This window comes from Rhinolophus ferrumequinum, chromosome 11, assembly GCF_004115265.2.
Source record: "Rhinolophus ferrumequinum isolate MPI-CBG mRhiFer1 chromosome 11, mRhiFer1_v1.p, whole genome shotgun sequence".
Lineage (NCBI taxonomy): Eukaryota > Metazoa > Chordata > Mammalia > Chiroptera > Rhinolophidae > Rhinolophus > Rhinolophus ferrumequinum.
Genome location: NC_046294.1, coordinates 50,315,345 through 50,327,172, shown reverse-complemented (window position 1 = coordinate 50,327,172; position 11,828 = coordinate 50,315,345). Strand labels below are relative to the sequence as shown.

Sequence of the window (11,828 nt, the reverse complement as noted above, 5' to 3'; positions counted from 1 at the left end):
CAAGACATGGAAACAACCAAAGTGTCCTTCGATAGATGAATGGATAAAGAAGTTGTGGTATATATACACACTGGAATACTATTCAGCCATAAAGAAAGATGAACTAGTACCATTTGCGACAGTATGGATGGATCTTGAGATTATAATGCTAAGTGAAATAAGTCAGACAGCAAAAGTAGAGAACCACATGATTTCACTGATATGTGGTATATAAAACTGAAAACTACAAAAGAACAAGACAAACAAATGAAGAAACGAAAACTCATAGACACAGACAATAGTTTAGGGGTTACCAGAGGGTAAGGGGGAAGGGGAGTGGTAGATGAAGGTAAACGGGGTCAAACATATGGTGATGGAAGGAGAAGTGACTCTGGGTGGTGAACACATAATGTGAGATATAGATGATGTATTACAGAATTGTACACCTGAAACCTATGTAACTTTACTAACAATTGTCACCCCAATACACTTTAATTAAAATATATATATGTCATTTCATAGAAGCACATAAAAAGATATTCAGGGGCCGGCCCGGTGGCTCAGGTGATTAGAGCTCCATGCTCCTAACTCCGAAGGCTGCCGGTCCAATTCCCACATGGGCTAGTGGGCTCTCAACCACAAGGTTGTCAGTTCAATTCCTTGAGTCCCACAAGGGATGGTGGGCTGCGCCCCCTGCAACTAGCAACGGCAACTGGACCTGGAGCTGAGCTGCGCCCTCCACAACTAAGATTGAAAGGACAACTTGACTTGGAAAAAAGTCCTGGAAGTACACACTGTTCCCTAATAAAGTCCTGTTCCCTTCCCCCAATAAAAATCTTAAAAAAAAAAAAAAGATATTCAACATCACTAGCCATTAGCGAAATGCAAATTAAAACCATGATGAGATATCACTACATGGCTAAAATGAAAAAGAATGATAGCACCAAATGTTGACAAGGATGTAGAGAATTGGATTTCTCATCCACTGCTTGTGGGAATGTAAAATGGTGTAGCCATTCTGGAAAACATGGCAATTTCTTAAAAAGTTAAACAGATGCTTACCATAAAACCTGTAATGGCACTCCTGAGCACTTATCCTAAAGAAATGAAAACAGGATCACAGAAAAACTTGCATACGAATATTCATAGCAGCTTTATTTGAAATATCCCCAAATTGGAAACAATACAAATGTCCTTCCATGGGTGAGTGTTTAAACAAAATGTGATATAGCCGTATAATGGAATAATAGTCAGCAATAAAAATGAACAAACTATTGATATATGCAACAGCCTGGATGGATCTTAAGGGAATTATGCTAAGGGGGAAAAGCAACCATAAAAGGTTCCTATAGTGCTATAGGAACACACTATATGGTTCCATGTATATAACGATCTCAAATGTCAAAAACCTAGAGGAGGAGAACAGAGCAGTGGTTACCAAGGAAACCAGGAAAATCAGGAAGGGTGTGACTATGAAGGGGCAGCAAGAGACAGATCCTTTGTGTTGATAAAACAGTGCTGTATCTTGATTGTGGTGTTTATATAAATCTATACATGTGATAAAATGTGATAGAACTTTACACAAAGACATATCAAAAAATGAATATGTGCTGGCAAAATCCAAGTAAGGGCTGTGGTCTAGCTAACTGTCTGGTGCTAATGCTGATTTCCTTGTTTTGATAAAGTATTATAGGTATTTTAGATGTTACCATCGAAAGAAGCAAGGTAATGGGTACGGAGGGCCTGTCTGTAATATTTTTACAATTTCTTAATAAGTTTAAAATTATTTAAAAATAAAAATGAAAAAAAATGCCATTTCCAGTTACAAAAAACAGAACAAAAACGTTACAGAAGAACATAGAGAACTGAATAAATAGAGAGCTTTGCCATTTTTCATGAGGAGAAAGTCTCAAAATCATAGAGTAGATATTCTTCTTAAAAATTCAATAAATTCAATGCAATTCCAGAAAACATTTCATAAAATTTTTTATTTTCATAAATGTTTCCAAAGAATTTGACAAGCTGATTCTAAGATTATTATGGAAGGATTAAGGGAGAGACCCAAAGAAGTATAAGCACCATGAGAGATGCTTGTCTGTTTTGTTTAATTCCATACCCCAGATCCTGGAACAGTGTCTGGCACTATTAGGTGCTCAAAAAAAATATCATTCAACATATGAATGACAACTTAGAAGAAGAAGGAGAAGAAGAAAAGGAGGGGAGATATTTACCCTACTAAATATTAAGGCTTACAATAATTTTAGACTATAATATAGCTCTAGGGTAAACAAATAGACCAATAAAACAGAATATACAGTGTAGAAACATATAAATGAAAGCTTGTTATATACTAAAGGAAGCATTATCGATCAGTGAGGAAAATATAGACTATTCAAATAACCATTCTTAAAGAATCGGCTGTTTATATGGGAAATATTAGATCCTTCCCTATATCAGGATTTGTATTCTGCTACAAGCCATATGAAAATGACCTAACCAAAAATGGATTTATTTTCTCACATCAAAAGAATTCCAGAAAAGAAAAAAGTTTTTAATTAAAAATAAACCAAAAATGTCCAGGGGTCAGCTGGTGCAGCAGCCCCACAACGTCATTACCGCGCCAGATCGTCTGTCCCTCCACAATTCGTAGCTTGCAGCTTTTGTCCTCAAGCTTCTCACCTCATGATGGCAAAGGGTGATTAACCTCTAGCCCATGTCCATTTTTTCGGAAAAGAAGAAATGGCACAGATAATAAGTGTCAGAGCCAAATTAGGGCTGTCAGACTCTCTAATCTACTCTGCTTGGAACACTCTTACTTACACTTCCGATAAGAGAACTCCTACTCATCTCTCATTAGTCATTCATCCAGCACTTTGTGAATGAAGCTCTGTTACGCTGACCATACTGTTGGCTAATTATTTATTTATTTTTCTGCCCCCCAGTCCTCCCATAATATACCCCTCAATTGAGGGAACCCCCCAGAGCTAGACTCCACCTATGTCCCACAGAGCCCAAAGCACAGAGTGGACATCAGGAGACTAGACTTGCTAAAGAAGAGTAAAGTCTCAGTGATTCTCAGTACCCCCACCCTGCCCTCCAATTTCTGGTTTCTGTTTTTACCTTTGAAAATCATTATTGAAAAGACATCAGTCAAATCCCAGGGAGTTCTGTAGAACTGGGTGGGGGAGGGGAGGAATGGTCAGACCAAATTATGTTGTTTATAGAAATGTATCTCCTAACGACTGGGAAACAGTGCCAGGCATCTGTGGAACTCAAATCAAATCACAAAGAGGTCAAGACCCGAGTAGGAGGAAGTCCAGCAAATAATTGACTAATTAGAATTGTCTTCTCATCCTGTTTGATTCTAAGGTTTAAAAAAAAAAAAAAAGCTGTGTTTTGCAATCAGTTCCCAATCTAAACACATAAATGACTTTCTCTCCCAGAAATACTAATACCCCCAACTTAACTGATGCTAAAAACTCTGCCTATATTGGAAAGAAACAGAGCTAAAGGCCAGTGAACGTATCTAGGGGTAGGGAGTAGAAGACAATGGAGGAGATATAAATGGAGGGACATCAAGGAGAAACCAAAAGGTACTTGGAAGAACAAGAGGTCTTCCTGGAGAAGGCGTCCAAGTGACTGACCTGGTTGGGAAACTCCACCTATGGGTTTCCTGGGTGGGTCCTTAGAATACTAATAGGTATCATTTATTGAGCCATCGCTATATACCAGATGTGTGGTAAGCAATTTTAGTGCATTACCTCATTTTAATTCTTTGAACAACCTTGCAAGTTCAGAATTGGTACCTTTGTTCACAGATGAAAGGAAAGGTCAGGAAGTTGCTGTGATATGCGCATGGACATAGAGCTAAGGAATGCAAAAGCCAGGATTTGAATCCCCATGGATTTGATTTTTAAACTCAAAGCTTCTGCTATGAGTCCTTAAATATCTTCACAAAACCACTCTGTGGTACCTATTATTTCCTCCACTTTACAAATGAAGCGACTGAGGCCCAGGGATAACCCAACTTGCCCAAGTGACACAGGGAGTAAGTGTCAGAGCCAAACCAGGTCTGACTCCAAAATCTATTCTACCTCCCAGATAGAGGAAGAGCAAAAGTCAGGGGTCAGGAATGTGCCAGAAAGCCTCTGCGTGGCAGGCCCTACATTTTCCTAGGACACTCACGATCCGTTTGTTTCCCATCCACACCAATCTCCCCACTTAGGCCCTTTCCAAGAATTTTCCTTTTACTGCCTCTCCCCCAGTGTGGCCCCTGGGCTAAACAATTCGGTGTTTTGGAGAGGCTGTAAGGTACCCCTTCCCCTAAGGAAAGGCATAACCAGTCTGGGGGCTCCTATCCCCACGCATCTAAGCAAGACCTATGCATAAGACTGGAGAGTGGTTGGATCAGGAGCCAGCCAAACTGGGTTCAAATCCAGTCTGGTGAGTTTGGCCAATAACAGTAGCGCTCTTTTTAAAATCATCTATCCTGGGACAGACATTTCACTTGGGGTTTCCTCCATATTTAAAAATTTTTAATCCCCCTGGCGGCCGCCCCCCACTCGCGCTACCCTCCCCTCCATGACTGGCTTTATTTACAAAAGAGGAGCTGACCAGACCAGCGTAAGGACAGTAAGTCTTCAGGAGCCTAGGACTTTAACCCACCTAGGCCCCAGATTCTGCTGTTGCCTAGGACCAGAGGAGGGAGGAGCTGCCAGAGCAGAGGGAGGAGGGGAAAGAGAGGGCGAGCTCCCAGCAGTGCGCGCTGACGACAGCAGGTGATTTTTTTTCTGCAGCGCTCTTTCTCTCAGCATCTTTCCTGCATGTTTTTTTCCCTCTGCTGAGCGGCAGAAAAGGGTGGGGTCGCTTCCTTCAGCAGAAAGGGCGGCGGCAGCAGCTGCGGCATCTTTGGGAGCAGCGGCAGAGGCAGCAGCTGGAGGTGATCGCCTCCGAGCCCTGCTAAGTGGCCGGCTGAGACCGGACGCCGGCAGGAAGGACAAATAGAGCCTCGTCCACGAACCCTTCGACCACACTGCCCGGTCCTTCTTCTGCGCCATGGCTTAAGTCAGCGGCCACCTTGCCTCGCGTCGCCAGGATCTGCCGGGGTCTGCGCGCCGCCGCAGCCCCAGTGAGGGGCGCTTCCCAGACGCCTTCGCTCGGGGACTTGGGGACGCCCTGTCTCTCACCCTCCGGTGACTGCAGCAAACTGCGTTCTCAAGACCTTTGCAGCCGGTAATCGAGAGACTTTACGGACTTTATCTCAGTGATAGCTTTGCTGGCCCAACCTTCCCGGGTGCTTTCTGAGGGAGGAGGGCGAGGTAGCTCAGGCCACCAAGGAAAAAAACGGTGGGAACCAGATTGGCTGGTCAAAACTAGGGGATTGAAGAAAGATTAGAGATTTGCGTTAGAACCACAAAAAGAAAGGGAGGACCAGCTTGGCAGCTAGCATCATGGCGTGGCCGTGCATCACGCGGGCCTGCTGTATCGCCCGCTTCTGGAACCAGCTGGACAAGGCGGACATCGCCGTGCCGCTGGTTTTCACCAAGTACTCGGAGGCCACCGAGCACCCGGGCGCCCCGCCACAGCCGCCACCGCTGCAGCAGCAGCAGGCACAGCCAGCGCACGCTCCCCCCTCGGCTCGGTCTGTCGCCATAGAGACGCAGCCAGCCCAAGGCGAGTTGGATGCAGTTGCCCGGGCAACAGGGCCGGCGCCTGGGCCTAGTGGCGAACGGGAGGCGGCGGCCGCATCCGGCCGGAGTGGACTGGCCTCCGGCCCAGGCTCCGGCTCCACCTCCGGCGCGGGCCCAGCGGACTCGGTGATGCGTCAGGACTACCGCGCCTGGAAGGTGCAGCGGCCCGAGCCGAGCTGCCGGCCCCGCAGCGAGTACCAGCCTTCCGACGCGCCTTTTGAGCGCGAGACCCAGTACCAGAAGGACTTTCGCGCCTGGCCACTGCCGCGCCGCGGGGACCACCCGTGGATCCCCAAACCCGTGCAGATCCCCACATCCTCCCAGGCTCCAGTGCCTATTCTCGGGGCGCCCAAGCGCCGGCCTCAGAGCCAGGAGCGCTGGCCGGTGCAGGCCGCCGCTGAGGCTCCGGAGCAGGCTGCGGGCCCTGGTGGAGCGGGTGTCCTCGCGGCGGGAAAGGCGTCCGGGGCGGACGAGCGCGACACACGCAAGAAGGCGGGGCCCGCCTGGACGGCGCGTCGCCCCGAGGTGCTGGGGCACGAGCACACGCCGCTGCCCTCAGCCCAGGCTCAGGTCCAGGCCTCGGGCCCCGAGGGTGGCAAGGGGCGTGCAGCGGCGGACGCCCTCAACAGGCAAATCCGCGAGGAGGTGGCAAGTGCGGCGGGCAGCTCCTACAGGTGAGACGCAGAACACAGCTCATCTGACGGAGCTGGTCACACTTACCCTCTCCCAAAACAGCCCAGGGCTCTTTCTCCGCAGTGCAGGGCTATTTCTCTAGCCTCCCCCTCTCATCCCAGACCACACCCTCTCCCCAGCCCCATTTCAAGCATCCTCCTAGGGCTGACTTCCTTCTGCTCTTTCTTCGTGCTGTCTTGATACTACCAGCCTGCCCAGGTCTTTCGCTTTACCACTTCAGCCACCTTTTCCCATCCCCGCCCCGCCTCAGATCCCTGTTCTCCCAACCAAGACCCTTTGCAATTTCTTCACAGGCTGTGCTTCCATTCCGCTCCACCCAACTCACCAGCATGAGCCTGTATGCTGCCCCTTGCTGGCTCAGCGGCCACCAACTAGCCTTCCAGCCTTCCCTCAGGCCCCATCCTCCTAATAAGAGTTCTTTCCTCGTGACCAATACGCCCTCCTCCCTAGCCCAGTTCACTTGACCTTTCATTCTTCACTCCTCTCTCAGTCCCTGGGAGATACCCAAGCATCACACCCTTTTTTAGATTCCCTGCTGGTTCCTCAGAGATCACCCTCCTCCTTCTACCATGTGAAGTCTGACTCCTTATGTTTCTTACTGGCTGTGACACATTAAGCAAGTTTCTTAGCCTCTCTGGGCCTCAGGTTCTTATCTGTCAGGTGTGATTGATAATAGATTGTTCTTTTAGAATTGCTCACTCATTTATTAATTTAATATTAAATATTCAACATATTTTTGAGCACCTACTATAGGCCAGGCACTGTGCTAGACATTGTGAAGATTCAGTGAGATGATTCAAGAGAAGAATTGTGCCTGGCATATATAGTAGGTGATTAGTACATCTTGGTTCCATTCCAACCTTCTACATGATGTCTCACTATTCTGATTTTTATTTACTAGATATGTCCAGACTTCTCACCTTTCTCTTTATGTTCTGCATCTCCTTTCTCTTTATGTTCTCCAGATGTGTTTCTCATTCTTTTACCCTCAGGAGCCCCCTCTTTAGCACATTTAAATTCCCTGTAAATGAATGCCTTCAAGCAAGGACATAACCTCTCTCTCTCTTTCCATCCTTCTAGAATTCTCCTGCTGCAGTCTTGGCGGTTCCAAACTGCTTTCTCACCCTTCATACATCCAATATGTATTTCTGAATGCTTAGCTTTCAATCTTGCCCTTATGTTACAACCTGAATCAATCAGCTAACAGATCACAGCTGACTCTGAACATGTAACATTGGGTTTGGAGGTCTCTGGGGAAGCAGATGTGCATGATGAATAATTGAGATAAAAGTGTTCAAAATGTGGTTTATGGGGTCCTTCATCAATGCCATAGCCAGCTGCTTCCTGCCAGCCTGTGGTTGTGGCCAAGAGGACTGCAGAATTAGTGTCTTTTGCCAAGACCCTCTATGTAGGCTCATGTCACACTGATGTCCTTCTCCAGTGAAGAGAACAACCATTCGCTCATATGCTGAGGAAAGAATAATGCAGACATCCTCTCTCATGAGACAAAAATCCACTCCCCTCCCAGGTTTTAACTCTGGAAAGCATTTCTCAATGAGAAGGGACAGCTAATCAGTTGGTCCCTATTCCATCTTCCGGAATTCCACCTCTCACTTGGCATTTTTCTCTTGGTTTACTGTCATCATGACCACACTGGTCCCCTAGGAGTACACCACTTCCAGTTAAAGCTCTGGGTCAGGCAAGGACACAGAGCCTGTTCCTTAGTTCACAGCCATCAGGAGGTAAAATTTTCACATTATCTTTTTGCTGCTACCAAGGGATGATCAGAAAGAAAAGAAAGGAAGCAAATAGGCAAGGGGCATAAAAAACAAAGCCAATATGTAGTTTTGTAATTCTGCCATGGCTTTTTTATTTACAGAGCCCTCCCTACTTTATTCTCTGAGAAACCTAAGGTTGGCCCACATCACAGATTCCTGGCCTGGCCTCTTCATCTTCCTACTCCCATTTTACCACCCTGTGGTAGGTGGAACCTTAACACTCCACCAGGGAGGAACTACCTCTCCTCACTTCCATAGAGCCAAAGCCAATCAAGAGAGATTCCAAATTCTCATCTCTCCTTGGGCGATGCCCCACAGTGTATGTTTTCAAGGTGGTGGGACTTGCTTTGTCTATGGATGATTGGCCAGACAGTCAGGGAATGATCCACCCTTCAGATACGACTCACTCCAAATACTCGGGTTTATATCTTTGTTCTGTGTAGCCTCTTCCCCTGAAAAAAACACCTTAACTATACTGTACACCTGTCATGCTTTACAGTTAGAATTACACACATACTGCAAGTGATTGGATTGAATGGGGGAAGGTTATGCTCTTGTAGCTGGTGAGAATGATTATATTTTTGTGGCTATCAGAATTCCACCAACCTGTCAAAAGAAAAAAATCTCTGAGCACCTCAAAAGTAATTTTTTTCTAATTTGGGTCTTTTGTAAAATTTAATGATGCGTATGATTTTGGGTAGCAGTTTCATTTTGCTGTATAATCAGAAGGGTTTTGAAACCTTAAGAGAATGAGTGTTGCTAAGAGACAATCAATTTCTTTAATGGACAATATAAATGCATGACAAATTTGATGTGAAATTTAACATTATTTTTTGTTCCAGAAGAAAAATAAACCAATAATAGGGACATGCGCTTCGGGTGAAAATAGATATGAAGAAATAAGACAATCAATTAATTAAGTATACTACAAAGAAAAAATGCCTGGAAATTGTGGGCTTATCTGGAACATCGATTTTCCTTCCCTATTGTCTTACATTCTTTTCCTTGCTATGATTCTGAATTTAAGTATGCTCTGTGTCTGCTGTAAAGGAGGCTTACATTACCTTAGAAGCCAAGTTTGGCTCCATTGCAGTGATAATTTGATTTATAAACCCTTTTCTTCTGCCACTCTACATAAATCATAGTGGTTTACACCATGGTGACTGGCTCATCTCATGGGCTTTACAAAGGACATCTGTCACATGACATCAATGCAAGCAGTTTGCTTAAATAAAGAAAGGACACATAATCCATCAGCTTAATATATTGGTATATAATGTAAAATGTATATTCAGATCCAGAGTCATATACATACTAATTGGTTTTCCCCACAATATACAGTTGGTAGATAATATCAAATGTCCTTTGATGCTGTAGTTTTGAGAAACCTTCCCTATTCAACAATTCATCTAATTCATAACATATCCACACTAGCCTGGGATTTTTGCATTCAAGTGGTATCTAAGGTATCTTTAGAATTATTCACAATCATGAAGTTGATTAATTTTTAATACATTCGTATTACACAAATGATATAAAATTGAGAAACATGTCTTTGTTATCATTTGCAACATTCAAGATGATTTTACTGGGCAGCCATTTGTGACTTTAGACCTAGCATTCTCAATTAGAAAATAGATGAGTCATAAGGAGGGGATTAAAATTCCCCTCTCAGTCAACCCTATTGCCCTAGTGTCAGTTAATAGGGATAGATGGGGTAGCAGGTGCTCCCCATAGAAATGCTAATGAAAACTTTTCTTGGAAGAAATCAGCTGAGGCACCAGGAGGTAGAATTAATAAACCAGAGGCAAAATACTTGAAAAATGAGAGGAGTCACAGGGAAATCAGAAAGAAAGGGAGCCTTTGATACCTGCCCTACAGCCTACCGCGAAGGTTAGAGAAAAGGCCATCTGATTTGGCTTATACTGTGCAGAACGGCACTCTGCCTATCCCACAACTGCCTGTCTCCCTAATTTCTCTCTGGGTAAGTCCCAGCAACACTTTGAGACCACTCTTCAATGATGCCTTCCATTGCTCGGCCATTCAGAACTAATTTCTCTTTTATTTCCTTTAATATTCTGTACACTTCTCATTGTCTGCTCGATTGTGAGATACTTTTGTCAGTATCTGCCTCTCCCACTAGATCACGAATACTTGAAGAGCTATATTTTGTTCATCTCTATACTTCTCACAGCGTAACAGTGTGCCTAGGGGCTGCAACGGTGTGTGAATCCAGTGGAATTTCTAGAGTTTGGTGAAAAATTTTGTTCACCTATACATTGATTCATTTCATTCAGTTTCATTTAGTTGATTTATTTCAGAAAATGACCACCAAGCCCCGCTATGTATCAGGATGCTGGGGATACCAAATGAATAATTTATAACCCTTATGTAAGGAAACTGTGTCTTCCTTCATCAAAATAAAGTCTAATCCCTACTAGGTTAGCACTAGAAGTGAATGTTCAAATGGGGAAGGGCAGCAAACATTACATACCTGACTTTAGATACACCTTCGTCCAGGGCACTGATGCTCAACATTGGAATCACTGCAGAACGTTTAGAATGCTGATGGGTAAACCAGAAATTCTGATTTAATTGGTCTAGGGTGTGGCCTGGGCATCCGTATTTTAAGAAGCTGTTCCAGATGATTCTCATGTGCAATTCAGGTTATGACCTACTTCCCTAAGGCAAAGGTTCTCAAATTTTAGTCACAAAAGAGTCATTTGGGGAGCTTTCTAAAATGCAGGTTCCTGGGCCTTATCCTCAGACATGTTGACGCAGTAGGTTTAAAATGGAGCCTAAGAATCTACATTTTTAAAAGCAGTCTAGGTAATTTTGATGCGGGTGAACTTCATTCAGTCTTCACTTGGGAAAACACTGCTTGGAGAGATTTGCTATTTTTAAGGTATTGAGTTTTCCCATATACAAACATGGTATTGCTTGCCATTTACTTACGTTTTTTTATGTCTTTCACTTATATTTTGTAATTTTCTCCCAATAAGTCACACACACATACACACTAGCTTTTAAATTTTGTTTTTCTATATTTAAGACTTTAATAATCTAACTGGATTTTAACTTTATGTGTGGAATGAGGTAGAGACCTAATTTTCTTTTCTTTTCCCCACATGGAAAGTCATTTATCCCAACAACCTTTTTAAACATTCAATTTTTCCCCACTAATAGCTCCTCGATCACATAAGGGTCACGTATTTTTGGATATAGTTCTGAGATCTCTGTTCTAGTCCATTAGTCTGAACTTAATGCCACACTATCATCTTTTCTTTTTTTCTAAGCTATTTTAAATTATTCTTCCTATTGTGAGGAGTATATTTGATTACATTTTCTAATTTGTTATTGCTCATATGCATTAATTTTCATATGTTAATCTTGTATTCAGCAACCTTACCACACTCTCTAATTAGTTTTGTCTATAGACTCTGTTGGATTATCTGTGAAAATAATGTATGCTTTTAGCAAACACCAATTTATTGTCTTCCTTTCCAATATTTATATATCTTTGTGTGTATGTGTATTTTGCTGCATTCGTGAGAACATCAGTGTAGTTTTGATAGTAGGTGATAATGACATCTTTGTCTTGGGACATGGGAATGCTTCTAAAATTTTATCATTAGGTATGAGGTTTACTCTATGTTTTTATGAGATAGCTTCATATCAGATTAAGAAA

At 43.7% G+C, this 11,828-nt stretch overlaps 1 protein-coding gene across 1 annotated transcript in view; it reads left to right on the top strand.

Annotated features, from left to right (window-relative positions):
- The first annotated feature begins 4,728 nt into the window (after positions 1-4,728).
- The window catches only part of MAP6 (microtubule associated protein 6), a 75,459-nt gene continuing 68,359 nt past the window's right edge, over positions 4,729-11,828 (top strand). The window contains exon 1 of the mRNA XM_033120413.1: positions 4,729-6,343. Within this exon, the coding sequence (XP_032976304.1) occupies positions 5,430-6,343 (914 nt within the window). The 5' untranslated portion in view covers positions 4,729-5,429. The remainder of the gene's footprint in view (positions 6,344-11,828) is intronic.